A 16,473-nucleotide genomic window follows, 5' to 3' on the forward strand; every position below is an offset into this window, starting at 1 on the left:
GAAAAAATTGTTTTCATAACCTTTCTGACTAGGAAAGGAAGTAGGATTACAAACATTCTCTTCTGTCATTGCCACCAACTACTCTAACAACATGTTTCACAACGACATAGCTGACACCACACCTATTCCTACCAGCTTCGGTACAACACATCCCAACACGAGGAGCAGTATCCCCAGAGCAGTTCCGTCTGCACATTATGGTTGAGGACACATTTGACCCGTGCTGTGGGACATGGTAGTCATGTCATGCCAGCATGGCTGGCTCCAAGCTTCCTTGCTGGATACAGCACAAGAGTGGGCAGAGCCAGTTCTCCATGGATATCATGTAGGCATAATCTGAAAAACCTGGTTCTTCTCCTGATCCCTTTGCATAGACTAATTTACCTCACCGAGGTACTGTCTTTGAAGACATCTATTGGAGCCAGTAAACTGAAGGATGCCTCAGGGTTCCTTCCAGTGCCTGCCCTAATACCACTGTAAGTGATGACAGGAGGAGGCGCAGAGTGACATATCCTTCTTCAGTCATGAAGATAGCCCCCTTTGCAAGTCTTCTTCAGCCACGAGTGCCTTTCAGTAGCTCCCCTCAGTAGCTCAGGGGAGATGCAAAGGATGCTGCAACAATGTTGTTGGTAGGTTGGTATTGGGATTTGGCCAAGTTATCAACGTTATCTAGTTTTATAAAGTATCATGAAAAAGTATGGAGAAGTGTAAGATACTGCTGTGAGAGTGGAATTTACTGAGTGCAATTTATTACTAGTATAGCTCCAGAGAAATATCCCAGCAGGAAATTTGGCCCACAGCCTTTTTTTTTTTTTAATACATATAAAAGAGTTTTCAGAAGCCTCTAGTGACAGAGAAAAGATAGTTAAAGAGAACAATTAAATAACAGTTGTCCTAAAGCCAACTGAAAATTACCTTTGATATCAGAATCCATCTGTGCCAATAAGTGAAGCCTACTGGGGAGAAAATGAAACTAAAAGAAATAAAAGTGTCACGACTACTGGAAAACAAGTAGATGAAATTAAGTCACCTTAGTTTGAAACATGCATTCACTGTTGAAAATTGAGTTTAACTTTCCTCTCTTCAATACCAGAATGAAAACTATTCTATACATACTGCCCTGAGAACAAAACTTCTGTAGGTTTTGGGCTTCTCCCCAAAACCAAATATATTATTATTGGAGCTTGAAATCTAATAAAGGAGAAACTGCTTCCATACATTTCAAGGCAAGATGAAAGTATTTTGAATCATGTAGTAAATCTATATCATAGAATCATTTGTGTTGGAAGGGACACTTAAAGGCCATCCAGTCCAACTCCCCTGCAATGAACAGGGACACCTACAGCTCCATCAGGTGCTCAGAGCCCCGTCCAGCCTGACCCTGAGTGTCTCCAGGGATGGGACATCTAACACCTCTCTGGGCAGCCTGTTTCAGTGCCTTTCCACCCTGCACTTTACCCTGCACCTTACTGTAAAAGCAATAATATAATTTATCTAAGAAATAGTATTCATTATTCACTACACAGAATGCAGAAAATCTAAAAATTTCAATTCTGTAGAGGTTTCTAAAGCAAATTTCTGAATATATGGCCTTTTGAATGTTTTGTCGTCAGCATCTCGCACTGAATTTTGTGACCTGAAATGATTGCTGTAATATTATGTAACAGGCATTCCCTCTCAAAGCTAGAAAAAATGCCTCAGTAGCTCCCATTGCTCCAAATTCTTTTGAAAAATAACATTTCCTTCTTAATAGTGATCTTCTCAGCTGCTTTTTAGAAGATAAAAATATAAAGCAATCTCTGCTTCAGTAATAATGATCCACTTCTTTTTCATGTCTCCTTTTTTAGTAAAAAACTTTCACCCATGCATGTGATTAAAAAAAATCAGCTCCCTGATCAGTTGGCTTTGGAGCTGTCACAAATTTTTTATCAAGAAGTGTACAGTAAATGAGCCTGAACAGAGTTTACACTGATTGAGTGATAGTAAACGCTTTATTGAGAGAACATGTTATGAAAGCAAAAAGTGTTGATGGCAAGGTCTAAAGAATAAAAACTATTATTTTGTGACAACAAAAGATTCCTTGAAATGATTTTCAACAGCTACAAAAACACAACAATAGAAATTGGTTATAATCTTAGCAAAGAGATTTAATGTAGTGCACTTTACATGGGATCAGATGCAAATTTAGGTCTGCAGGCCTGAATTACAAACCTAATTTTTCTGTCATGTTAGTGGAACAGCTCTTTCTGAAAACATCCAGTGCTCATTAGCACTGCTAAACCACCAGCAACTGCAAAACTGTAGTCACGTGTTTGGGTAGTCTTCCTGTTGGAGCACTGAGATTTCTTTAGTTAATACTCACGAATTCTAGCTTCTGACATAAGCATTACAAAATTTACTCTTAGTACAGAGTAACACCAAAGGCAGAAATGTAGCTTATAACTACATATACCATCACTTACAAGCTCAAAATGGAAAACAACAGTTTGGAAACTCTAATGATAATTTGAACAAATCTCTCTCCTGCAAATTACTTATCAGTCAATTACTCATCAGAATTTTCCTTTCCAGTCTTTCTACTGTTTGTCTTGTTAGGATTTTAAAAATTTTTACAAGAAAAACTAATATGAAATTCTTATTTTTGTAGAAGTATGGATTTTTAACTTTCTCCATACTTATAAAGAAATGCAGAAATAGAAATACAGGTATAGAAGAAGAAGAATATAGAAAAGGGGCTTTACATCATATGTTTTGGGAGAGTTTTTCCCAACTATGTTTACTACTTGAAAAAAGATTGCTCACAAGATCCAGGTGTATCAGTGGAACTCTGTCTCCCATCTACGGGGATTTTCTTGAGAACTGGGTTCAGATGTGTTATTTGATTCAGCTGGCCAGTAAATACCTCAGTTCAACTCACCCAGTTCAGGTCTTGTCTTTTGCTTTCTGTGTCCCTGGAGTTTGCCACTACCTATCACAAAAGCTTCCAGAAAAACACTTTATCAGTTTTGTCATATGTCTCCCATGCAGATCAAGCATCAGCCATTAAGGCAGTTGAAGACATTATTTTTTCTGTAAAAATAAACAAACTCAATAAGGTAAGAGTTCCTTCCTTTTCCCACCTCTGAGTCCCAGAATCCAAGTTCAAGTAGAATGATGGATCATTTCTAGAGGAATAATGAGTAGCTGGCCCATGCGAAGTAACTGCTCAGTGGCAGCCATTTCATGAATGAATGATACTTTCTTCTCTATGGTCTCTCTGTAGGATTTACTAATCAATACTGTGAGGCTATACTGCAGTAAAAAAAAGGCTGGAACTATAAATTCTTCAGCATTTCTCCATTTGATTTTGGAAGAATATAAGAACGGTACTAGTATCCCCTTAGCTCTTTCTTATCTGTTGCCAAGATATGCATATCCAAAAGAATTAACTATTTTTTAATATTAGAGATCTCTGGATCTAAAAGATTACAAGAAGAAACCAGAATCTCTTACTTCAGAGTGGTGCAGTTGTGAGACACGAGTAATTCTGCTCTTTCTGAACTCTATCATCAGTTAACGCAATTGCAACACAGGAGTCTTCTGTCTAAAAAGGAGTCTCTAAACGCCATCTTACAGTCATTTTGTTGCTTTGTTCTCTTGTACTTGCTGCACTATTGCAGGAGGAAGAAACATAAGAAACATGTGGGAAGAAAAAGAGAAAGGGATGTTAAAAAAAAAAGTAGTAAAACATAACTAATGGGTGTTAAAAGGGAGCAGTCAGGGACCTATAAAACCAATATCCCATTATTAAGGAAGGCAATTCAGTTAGAGAGTCAGTGCACAGACAATTACATTCTTGCCAAGGAACCCTGAGGCTATTCATGGAACTCTTTACCTGAATGCAAGTGTGTCATTGTTCCTTAAAAACAACAACAAAAAAACACACACACACACACAAAAACCTGGAACTCTGAGAGAAGAGCAAACTTGATTAGCACATTATACATTCAGCTACACATCAAATCAACTCAAGGGGCCACCTTACAGTTCTAAGAATACCAAATAATATTTAATAGAATAGCATTTTCAGCTAGCATGTAAAGTGCTTGTCATCTGTTCGGAGTTTTCATGGTTTAAAAATGGCTTATTTCTGATATTTCAATCTTGGGACATATGTAGTTATCATTGTAGGATGTGCAACTGCTTGGGAAACAGTTATATAAATAACTTCAAGGAACACAAATAGAGTACACTGATTTAGAAGCCTCATGAGTGAGTGCAGCTTTCTGGATATATGTAGTCAAAACGTTGACATTTATCATTTTGTAGTTTTTTCCACATTCAGAAGATTTGTAATTATTTGTATCCTGAGCAGGAATCATGCTTCTAGGCACTGAAATGCACATAAGAAACTCCAAAACAGGAACTGCCTCAGAAACATCGTGATGTAAACACTGTTCTCAGAATCATAGCTCCCCGAAAGATTAATGCCTCCATCCCAGTGCTGTACCCTGGACAATGAGAGGCTTTTATACTGAGTATTTATGAACTTAAGCAGGAAAATGAGGCAAACATTTTCCTCTAAAAATCTTTTTGTCCTTTAACTATATTAAATCATTGATTTTGTAGTACCTCCTGTAGCTACATAAAATAACAACAAATTCAAAGTTTTTACATCTACTTCAGTGTACAAGAGTTTGGGGAAGCTACAGAAGTTAGATATAAAAGTAGACACTGGCTATGCATATATTACAATGTTTAACTTTCAAACCATTTAATGCAAAAGCAGAGAACCAGTGAATTCGTCAACAAGTAGTACCTCAGTGGCTACTCTCAACTTTTTATTACAGGTATTTCTAATAATAATTATGATCTAGGACTTCTGTAGCACATTCAGTATCCATAACTCTCAAAAAATATTTATGAATTAAGTAATAATAATACTTTTCTATATATATATAAAAAAAAGATGAGAGATTGAAATGACAGATTCATAACACACTGGGCTGGAAACCAAGAATGAAACTAGATATGAATCCTTGTCCAGACCTGAATAGTGCCTCTGCTGGTAACTTCTTATAAAACAGTATTTTAAAAGGTTTGAGACTGAAAGTAAGATTCCTACCCTGGGAAAATTTCTTTCTTGAGTGGACGTGTGGAACAGATACTCTGTCATACTAAATCAAGGATTATGAACATTTATTTAGAGCATGTCCTGGCCCTGTGATATATTTAGTAGAAACCAAATAACAAGCTTCATAGCTTACGTGAAAAACACAACTGTGTTGCCATGTCCTACAAGAGCATCAGTATTGTAGCTGCAGGAAAACATTTGTGACATTCTGAAAGGAAGAAAAGAATTTGAAATTCCAGATGTGACAACATATTCATGAATGTAGCAGCTAGCACCCAAATCTCTGAACTGCCACTTACTTCTACAGAAGGGTCAGATGCCTACCATGCAGAATTGAATGAGGAATAAAGCAGTGAGTGTCATTGTCAGAGACTCTCATTGTTCAGTCTTTAGTTAAAGTCTTCAGCTGAGTATGGAAACATGCTTATTTCCTTATTATTTTTTCCCAGTCATGGCAGCAATGGTATAAATCATGACTTGGTGTTTTATGATCTATATTCTTCACCACTTCAAAGAAAGTAGATCACAAAGACTTATTTGACTTACTGAGCATAAACATAGTGTCTTTTCTTGTATATAAAATACATTTACATGCATCGTCCTCTACTCTGTTACAGATTGGGGCAAAGGAGAAGAAGGGAACATGCTGATTCATTCTGAACAAATAAATAAGGTTTGTGACCCACAGAACTGTCTGTTAGACAGAATTAGCACGTGGCAGAAAAGATTTAGAGATCCAAAAAGCCTAAGGAAGAGATGAGGAAAGCTGGCCCACTTATACCAATATATGCGTCTTTCTATATAGGGACTATTATTTTGATGCTATCCAGTTATAAGGACTTTCCTTTACTATCGGGAGAACCATATATCTTAGTCATAGACTAACTCCGTATGCAAGGGACCTCAGGATGTCTCTAACCCAGCCTCCTTCTCAAAGCAGTGTCAGCTATGAGGCCAAACCAGGCTGTACTGTGCATTATCCAATCAGGTCTTAAAGGCCTCAAAGAGCAGAGACATCACCTCCTCTCTTGGCAACCGAGATGTTTTATTATATGACGTATATAATTAGGGGCAAGTAAGTGAATTGAATTAATTGAATTGTGCTCAATTAATAACATAACGAAATAGTTAATTTGCATTCAAAAGTCCTATTTTTAATGTTTATTCCTCATGTTTATTTTTGCATTGCCAAAATAGAAAAGGAACAGTTATTCCTGTAGTCATGTATCATTTTTTTTGTTTGTTTCTTCTCTAAAAGAAATGGAGGGGAAAAAAGTAATTTCTAATTTCTCTCATTAATAGTAACTCTTACCACAACAAAAATCCAGTTAACACACACAAAAGACATGACAAGTTTTGAAAACCTGAGGGTAGCTCCAACCTATGTGATGATCATTTATCCCAAGCCAGAGACAGCAGAATTATGTAAGAATGAGCTGTGGCTGAACTGTTTCTTTGGGAACAGACAGGTTTTATCCTCCCGCATTTACTGTACACGGGTTACTTTTAAATATTGCTTCTACCTACTTTGCTACTTTAATCCCACATGCTGGGGGCAGTCCTTTCCCTTAGTTACAAAAAGTCTCCCCTTGAGTGGCATGGAAATTGACCGGCTTTCTGATGGTGGCAAATGCTGCCAGGAATCCTTCTCAGTACAAAATGTCCACCTGGCATTAAAGGTCTCAAAATCTCCTCTTATTGCGATCAATTTACTTGAAAAATACATACAGAGTTTCTCAGTAGCTTGAAATATTTGTTCCCACATATTGCCCATCCTGCCTAATGTTAGATTTGTGTATGTTATTTCTTGACTCTATAAAATTTGCATCATTGTGTTTCCAGGAAATTTTTGGCTTTCTGAAGACACGTGTTCAGTAAATTCAAGTGAAGTGATCTTCAAAGTGTGAGAAAAGAATGATACAATAATCTGTATTCTATCTGGAGACATTAAGCAGACGTAAAAGAAATGAGAGATGTGAAAGTTCTCTCCATCTACCTGTGATTCTCTGCCTGTTTGAATCTTGACCCAGACATTTGGTTGGTTATTTCAGTGCCCAACTTTTCACCATCTTGGGTGAGATTTCTTTTCTTTCGGTAATACTTATGGAAGTACTTAAGAAGTCCTTCCCTTTGCAGTGTAAATCATAAGTTGGAGTTATGAGGGTACCTGTTGAATACATGGAAAATATGGGCATCTCAAAATGGGAGTGTTGAAACAACACTGGTGACTAAATAAAATTACAAAGTCCTTAGAAAACAGCGATGCTGGTACCTCCTCACAAACTAGACAGGCAGTGCTTTGCTTTTATTTTATTCTGTAAAAGTCAAATGGAATGGGCTGCCCAGCAGACAGAAACAAGCTGAGAGAAACAGTTTGTGTATCCTAATAGGATTCATGTGCAAAATCTGTGGGCATGCGGTGTTCACAGAGCCAGAAGCAGACCTCTAAAGCACAGGCAGAACTTCGTAAACATTGGAGCTTAGCAGGGTTCTGAGATGCAATAGTGGATTCACTGGAAGGAACTACATTAAGCAGAAGCTTGTTAAAATTTGCCTACCTCGATGCCATTAATCTTTCGATTTTCCACCAGCGAAAAGGGCATGGCAGTTCCTTTGTAATGCATAAAGGCATTGACAGACTAAGCATTATGAAGGTTATGAAGTATTTAGATACAGTGATAATGGAGCTCAGAGCTGAGTGCCCAGCACCCAGGAGTCTGGAAGTCTCGGCTTTCTGGCACCTCACCTAGCAGCTGGCCCAGCCAGACAACCACCAGGCAGTCAGACCAACTGAGGCTGATTAAAGGTCTCCTGGCCTTATTTTATATGGGGCAAAACAGATATATTCTTTATGGAAAGATCAGACTTCATCAAACAAGCATTTTTTCTGGCATAAAAAAACCCACACCACCAAAACAACAACAGCATTCAAGAATCTTCAATCAGTTCTATTGCTAACTGTGTAGAACAGTGCATCAAGCACCTCTGACATACCACGTGGCAAATCAAAACTAGCAGTCTGATGGTCTGACTTAAAGTTTCCCTTTAATCAGTTACAGAAATTGCTGCTAATGTAAAAAATAAATCAATGCCAACTTTAGTGAATGCACATTTACAGATGCTTTCAAAACTCTGCACACAATCATTGATCATTGATAAAACTCTCCAAAAGTAATGCAGTATGAGCTGGAGTGAGTCAAGGACTTTTAGCATCACTCCTGGCATGCTTGCATTAAATGTACTTACAGCATAACGCAGCATGGAAGCACCTCATAGACAGTGCCCTGGGGAATTCTCCCAGAAGAGCTGGGGGGAGGGCAAGCACTATTGTCCCTTTGTAGATCAGATCCTGAGGCATACAAAGTAAAGGCTCAGCAAGAGTCTGCTGGGTATTGTACTCAGGCAGCAAGCAGGGAACAGAAAGACAAAGTGAGAGAGCTCTCCTGCCTTACATGGAGTGATTCTCTAGGAAACCTTTAGCAGGGGGTTTGGAGTAGATGATCTCCAGCAGTCCCTTCTAACCTCCACAATTCTGGAATTCAATAGGCATGTATTTTACTACTCTAACCTTTGCTGGACACTTGAGATTGTTCCTCTGTGTACCTACAAGGGCCCCAGTTGAACAGCTCCACACTCTGCTTGTATCATTGGTCTCAGACAGGGCACCCCCAGCACAGACAAGATTAAGCCTTTTGCTTAATTCAGCTGTTCCCAGTTTTTGACATATGTTTGCTTTCCAGATAGAGAATGTCCTTGTGAAACAAAAGCGTTAGTCTACTGAGAGACAAAAAGCTAGGTCAAATAAAACATTTATATGCCTAAAGGAAAAGCATTTTAGCTGCATCACCTTTATAAATAGTCTTTTGGCGAAAGCACTCAGTGAGGAAGTGGGAGACCTCAGTATTAATTTCCTACTCCAGTGGACTGAGTTGAAAGGGATGCTGTACTGAAACTGTTACACCATAGAGGAAATCATTTGCAATTTTGGGTCAAAGGCAAAGAGAACAAAACCAAGAGAAGAATGTACCTGCAACCTAGGGTTAGCCTCTGTACCGAGTGTGCCATACAATTCAGAATCAGCCAGGTTCTTATTTCCCTGACTCATGCCACTTGTTAGACATCACACCACAAAAATGACTTCTCATGGCCTGATTTTAATTAATTAGAAGGGATTAACAGAGCTATCAGAGGGAAATACAAATCATCTTTTTTTTCCTGTTGTCAACAGAATGTACAGCTTCCTCTGTCAGGAGAGAGCTATCAGGAAAGAGTATCACAGAAAATGAATGACTGCTGTTCACAAAAATGCTGAAACACTTAAAAGTAATTGATTTTGATGAAGCAGGCAGGTATGTTTGTGTACTTTACATTCAGGACCTTTAATAAACCATTTTTTTTAAAGAGAGCTACATATAGACAAATTGAATTAAGTGCTGTTTGATTTTTCATTAGATTTTTCAGAGAAGTATAGTGAATTATTTCATAGTAGAATGCCATCCATTGACAGAAAAGCTTTTTTCTTTTTTCTAGTGTAAACAGTTTCATTACCACAGTCTATTAAAAATAAGCTGCAATTTTGCCTGACAGATCTTGTGATAAAATGCTAGGCTGGGGCTAGACCAGGTTTCATTTCCTAGTATTTTCTATGCCTGTGCTCCTTTCCCTTTTTTTCCTGTGAGATGCCAGCAATCTTCCTTATCAACTGCTGTGCAGTTGAAATACAAAATATGTGGGATAGCGTAGTGAAGGGCATGAGAAAAAAACTACTTAAAATGAACTTCTGTAAATATTTAAGAAACTACTTACACTTCTGGTAGTTTCAAGGCTGATACTTAAAAAAAAGGCAATGTGCCAAATGTAGGTATCACCTAAATTAAGACCAAGCGTGACAGTCATCATGAGTTCAAGATACCCAAGCCTTTCCCATTAAAAACAGTAACAGAGTTATCACTGAAGGACTGGGCTTCTGGTATATTCCCTGAAAAACCTGACACCTGCTTCCCTGAGAAGCAGTATGTCCACTATTTCCATGTCATGTACCTCTGTTGGTCTTTTCTAGGAGTTCAAAGTCATTGGGAAGGCACAAAATTTAAGCTAGCTCAGTTATCAGAATGCGACCCAGGGAAATTTCACGACGCACTCACAACTCTTCAAACTGCTCATTGTCCCTTCCTTCCACGCTTTAAGTGGTCTCAAAGCAGAGGTGTGCAGGGTATATTGTAAAAAACAACGTTTTCTGCAAAACGTAACTGAATTCAGTGTTGAATTATTGATGCTACATGGCCTTTGGAGTCAAAGTGACAGGTTGTATTTGGTTCATTTGCAAGGACAAAGGACAAACTTATGCTAGGTGCTGAACACCAAAGTAAGTGATCCCCTAACCCTACCTACTCTTACAGCATCTTCTGTATGACCTAGTTGATCCACAGGTCTGGAAGGCAAATTAACATTTGCTAACATGCAAAGAAAAAGCCTCCAACATTCTTGTCTAAGCTACAAAGAGGGTAAATATTAATTCATCTGGTGCTCTGGGGATTCACTTCCTCACACACTGTGCTCCCTCTAAGTCTAGAGTGTTTCATCTGAAGCCTCTGGCTGCCTGCTGCTCATCAACTTCATGAGTGACCATGAAAACAAACCCACAAATAGCATCTGGCTTTTACTTTGCCCTTGTAGGCATTCCTTCCTTCTTGACTGTAGTCATAAGTTAAAGTTAGAGCACTCTCATGAAATGCATGCTATTACTGATGTGTCCTACAAAATCCTCCTATATCTCAGGCGCTGTTCTAGCCAATATCAACTTCCAGGGAGTGAGGAAGAGACCAACAGTTTTCTTCCGTGAAAAACAGACGCAATCAGATAATATTCTTCATACAACTTATTCTGAAAATACAGTAAGCTTTGCTGCTCTGATGTAGTCAAAAATCCCTTGACCCACACCTTCTGTGGGTTTGAACCTTGAACCTTGACCCACGCCACACTTTCTATAGGCTTGGACAAAGTGAAGCCAGGAGGACTGCTTTCAATCAGCTGTACATTTACAAATGTTTACTTACATTCCACAGGCACACTTGCTGAAAAAAGGCAGCTAACATCCTTGCCCACACTGAGTAGCTCCCTCATTCACAAGAAAACTCTATTGAAGTTTTCTGGGGTTACTCACAAAGGATGGTGCAGCTCAGTGTGCACAAAGCCATTGTGTTACAGTTTTTCATCTGTTTTTAAAGCTGTGATCCTGTCAAATCTCATGTATATATGGTACCCTCCATTTGCCCCAAGTCTTGAAGAGGTTGATCCTGCGGGTGTTACTCATGCAAACCTCCCACAGAGGAGCTGAAAGATAGCAGCACTGAGTTCTCATCCTAGCTAAGCCGCATTGTCTGATATTTCAATAATGAACCAATAGTGGTACTGCTCAGAAAATTGGTTCTGAAAATGAAGCATTAACTTCTCACTTTAGACTGACAGAAAACATTCTTCATGGTAAAATACACAAATGAACAGTTAAAGATCAGGTGCGTGTTAAAATCAATATGGCTTTATAGTAATATTTTTTTCTTCCACAATAGTAGAGAAAAAGAGTGTTTCCACCAGCTCATCAGATGTAACCAAAGATACAAATGAATACATTTGAAACATATCTTCTCCCTTTTTCTTAAGCAAAAGCTTCATTGGCTGCATTTTTCCTTGACATGCCATTAGCCAACTTAGAGTGGAAGTACAGCCACAGTGCAAGCTGCAGAGCTGATAACTTTTTATGGAATGTTAACAACACACAACGTTACAAATTCCAGTCTTCAGCTATTACAAGTAATAACAGAACACTAATTAAAAAAATAAATCAGCCCCATTTTACTTCCTTGAAGCATATTCAGTAGTTACATTAAAAACAATATTTATAGAAATCCTCTGTATTCACTAATTTAGAGGGAAATGCACTTAAAAGGGGTGTATACTGCACAACTTTATTGATGAATATTACTTTTTACCTAGCTCAGAAGAAATAAAATCCTCTTGAGACACTGAAACAGATGAGTAACTGTGATGAGAAATTAAAATCACAGAGAATGTCCTGGTTTTAATATGCTGCTGTACATAGATGTTCAGTATCTGCATCAATCCCTTTTTAGGCATTTTAAAATGCAAAACAAAAATAGAAGCATTATATGACGATTACAGAATAATTTTATAGCAAAGAAATTACTTTTAAGGCACATCAGCCATTCCATACATATTTCACCTCCACTTTAAACCTGTCAGTTAAATTTCATTTCCAGAGACTCCTTGAATTTTATGAAAACAAAGGGGAAGGATTGCGCTTGTAGACAACAAATCTTACTTCAAAAACAGTGCAACAGTGAAACTGCTGTGTTTCTGCAGACTGGGAATCCAATCTAAATGAACATTAGGTGACAAAACCAGACCCTTATCTTGGTAGGAATGGGTATCTCTAATGAAACCACCCAGTAGCTCAGAGGTAGTAGCTATATACCGTATGTTGCTTTGGTTGCTCTGGCAATTATATAGTTTATTCATATAAAATGAACTTGAACTTTTTAGCTACATGATAACCTAGAAACTATCTGCTCTTGCTCAGCTCTTCTTGATGTCATTTTAAAAAGAATTCTCCATTTTACACAAGAGAAAATGGCTTGTAGTTTCCTCCTCTTGGTCTGTTGCAACTTTTTCTTATATTTGTCTGTCTCAGGTACACACTTGTACCAAAACGTTTGTAATTTACATAGGGATGCTCCTGAAAATGTCTTAACGTGCCTTCTTTAAATGCAAATGTTTAAACAAACTTCAAATCTTTTTACAACTTCAAGCCTTATTTCAAGAAAGGACCCACTAAGTTATGGATTTAAGACACTGAAAACGTCTCCGTTGCTTCTTTAATGAAATCAAGCAAACTTTAAACACATTTAGTGCAATCATCTAATCCTTACTTAGGCAGAACTCCCTCCCACTTGAGATGGCCCTGAAGTTAAATTGCTTATTGAATTAACACCAGAATAGTAACCACCGCCAACTTGCTTTTCCAGGGTTAAGTGAACTGAATGAAAAACTGATGAAACAAACTGACTGCTCTATCATTTCTTCTTCTGATGTAGAGATTTCAAAAGAAGAGAGGGTACAAACACTTTTCAGACAGAATAGAGGGAGTAAAGAAGGGCATACCTAATGATTTCCAGGTATAGATTTGATTTAGCTGTTTCAAGCAGCCCGCTGTATACTTCATTCTATTTTTTTCAAAGAGCTGTTTACTATGGTAAGCTTCATTTGAGGCAGATGCCAAATCCTACTGCCTATGGAAGGAGTGATACACATAACAAAATGGAGCAGTATTTACCCCTGCAAACAGAATACACATATTGCAGCAGCACAGCTGGAGAAGGGATGTAAATGTTCAGCTGAGCCTTACACTCAGTATGCATTCAGTGAGGAATACACAGACACCAGCCCCTGTCTCTCCTTCTCTTCATTACAGTGTATGACATTTTATATGTCATAAATCCATGGGAAATACAGCTTGCTTTAGTAACTATCCAAATGCTTCTTCTCCCCCCTGCCCCTAGCAAAATGCTCTGAAATCATGAACTAGAAATGCAAACAGGAAAAGGGAAAGAAGGCAGTATTAATATTAAAGGTTTGGAACAATGGCACCTTCATTTGAGATTTGTTCACACAAACCACTGACAACCTGTAACGTATGCTTCTCATTAAAGAAAATAAATAGAAAGGATTTAGTTGCTCTAAGTCTGCAAATACGAAGGATTTAAAGACCTCAGTGGTATGGTGATTGCTCTTCTGAAAATCTGCATAGCAGAGTGCCTCTGACTGCCTGTCTGAGGATAAGAGCAGCATCCATCTAGCCCTGAGATAAGCCTTTTGCGGGGGACCTACAAGGATGGGGAGAAGGTTTGCCACAGTACATTTAAGTTGAGCTAGTTAGAAAACTGACTTCAGAAAAATTTTAGTTCGGTTCAGCAAAATGATTTTGTTTTAACGGAAACTGGTTTATAACTGAATCCTTGTCTTAAAAGAGCCACCTGCTCCAGGACAGCGAGGTTCTTATGCCACTGATCTGAGAGCGATGAAGCAGGAATTTACTGCCTGGAACTCCAGCAGGGGGAAATAAGGTCATTGTGTGTATGTGCTCTTTATATTTTGTGAAAACATGCAAAACTCCCAGGTTTGTCCCACTGACAAATTTTACAGGAGGACAGGAAAAACATTTCCCATCCAGCTCTATATGCAAAAACCCCTCCAAAGAGAAAGAATACCCCATGCTTTATAAGCCCTGTGTAAAATCATCATTCAGAAGGTTTTAACAGTACAAAGGTTTATTTAGAAAAGAGTTTGGATTGTTCTTTAGGGTTTTTTTTTTTTGGCAAACATTTAAATCCTTTCATAATTCAGAAGACTGCCAGCGCCTGGTGCCTAGCACTTTTCCCCAAATAAGCAGTAATAGCCAGTTTCTTACTGGGACAAGCCCATCAATGGCCCCAACTGCTCTGTTAATACTCAGATCCATTATTCCACCACAACTGCCACTTAATCTTATCCTCTTGCTGTCTCTGCTTGTTTTCCCACAAAACTGCAGAGCCCCTATAAGCTCCGGGCCTCTCCATTTCAGTGTCTTACCCAATTTCCTCTGTGGACTCCCTGTGTCCTCCATCAGGGTTCAAAGACAATTCCACCCTTTCCAGTTTACCCATCCGCACCCCAGAACAGCTCCTTCAGCACCAAGTTGCCAAGTTTCTGCACCGCAATGAACATGCTCAGCCTCCCTGATACCATCCCCATTTCTCACAACACTCTGCACCTCCAAGGGGGAGAGCCCTCTTCCTTCTCTCTGTGCCCCAACCCCATGTTCTCTCCCCTCCCTTCCTTTCCAGCACAGAGCCTTTTCCTTCCCTTTTAACTTCACGTCTGCTCAAGGCAAATCCATCCCTCTTATCCCTCCAGCTCAATGCCTAAAGTTCTTCTTCTTCTTCTTAAAGAGAATGTGTTTAAAGGACCTGCGGAAGTCCTGGTTGAAGATGGTGTAGATGACTGGGTTGAGGGAGCTATTGCAATACCCAATCCAGAAGAAGAACTTGAAGAGAGTCTTAGGGACCTCACATGCCTCCCGGCAAATACCATAGAGGCTGTAGCTGAAGAAAAAAGGAAACCAGCAAACTACAAAGACCCCCATGACCACGGCCAGCACAAAGGTAAAGCGTTTCTCCCGGGCCTGGGTGACTTTCTTACGGCAGATACTGCTACGCTTCCGACGACGGCGATATGAGAAGAATTCCATGGAGCGATTGCTAGAGCGGGAAAGACGGCTACTGGAGTGCTTGGAGGAATATGAGTAGGAGAAGGACTGGCTCTTGCTGCTTTTGCGAGGATGCTCCTCCCGGCTCCGCCTCCGTCTGCTCTCTGAGGTGCTGCTCTCCTCCAGTTCAATGTCCTCCAGCTCAGAGGCTTTGCGCCAGTGGTGCACTGAATAATGTCCGTTCTCTCCCAGCTGCATCCTCAGGGATGTGCAGCCCCCAGCAGCGCGGCTCAAGCCATTCTCAGTCTGGGAGGACCCCTCTGGCATCGTACGCTTCTCAGAGAGAGTCCTGGTCCTTAGCTTGGCCACGCGGTAGATACGGATATAGACCAACACCATGATGAGGCAAGGCGCAAAGAAAGAGACAATGCAAGAAGAAAGAATGTACCATGTCTCATCATTGAGCTTGCACTGGGGAAAGACATCCCCTTCAGGGTCCCGGTACATGGAGATCAACGGCGGAAAGGAGATGACAGCAGAAATGAGCCAGACGGTGACAATGATGGCCTTGATCCGCTGAGGAGTCCGCTTGAGGTTATACTCCACTGCCTGCGTGACAGACCAATACCTGTCGAGGCTGATGGCGCACAGGTGGACGATGGAGGAGGTGCAGAAGAGCACGTCCAGCGCCAGGTAGATGTTGCACCACACTTTGCCGAAGTACCAGTAGTTCATCAGCTCGTTGGCCAAGGAGAAAGGCATGACCAGAGTAGCCACCAGGATGTCTGCGCTGGCCAGCGATACCAGGAAGAGGTTCTGGGGGGCTCTCAGAGCCCGGCTGGTGAGCACGGCGATCACCACCAGCACGTTGCCCACGATAGTGAAGACGATGATGAAGCCAACCAGGGCCGCCAGGCTGGCCACGGCAGCAGGCGAGTAGGGGGAAGGAGGCTGCAGGAGGGCGGCGGAGGACGGCGACGAGGGGGGCAGCAGCGCCAGGGACCCGTTGGGGGAGCCCAGGCTGGTGTTCCCCAGCAGCAGCAGATCCATGGCGGGTGTGCGGGCCGCCGCCGTCCTACAGAGCCCCGCGGAGCCCCCG

The 16,473-nt window shown here is 40.2% G+C and overlaps 1 protein-coding gene across 1 annotated transcript; it reads right to left on the reverse strand.

Annotated features, from left to right (window-relative positions):
- Positions 11,630 to 16,467, reverse strand: ADRA2C (adrenoceptor alpha 2C). Its single transcript, XM_021396763.1, has one exon. The coding sequence runs from the start codon at positions 16,422 to 16,424 to the stop codon at positions 15,084 to 15,086; it is 1,341 nt and encodes a 446-aa protein (XP_021252438.1). The 5' UTR covers positions 16,425 to 16,467; the 3' UTR covers positions 11,630 to 15,083.

Source organism: Numida meleagris, chromosome 4 (assembly GCF_002078875.1).
Source record: "Numida meleagris isolate 19003 breed g44 Domestic line chromosome 4, NumMel1.0, whole genome shotgun sequence".
In the NCBI taxonomy this organism is placed as follows: domain Eukaryota; kingdom Metazoa; phylum Chordata; class Aves; order Galliformes; family Numididae; genus Numida; species Numida meleagris.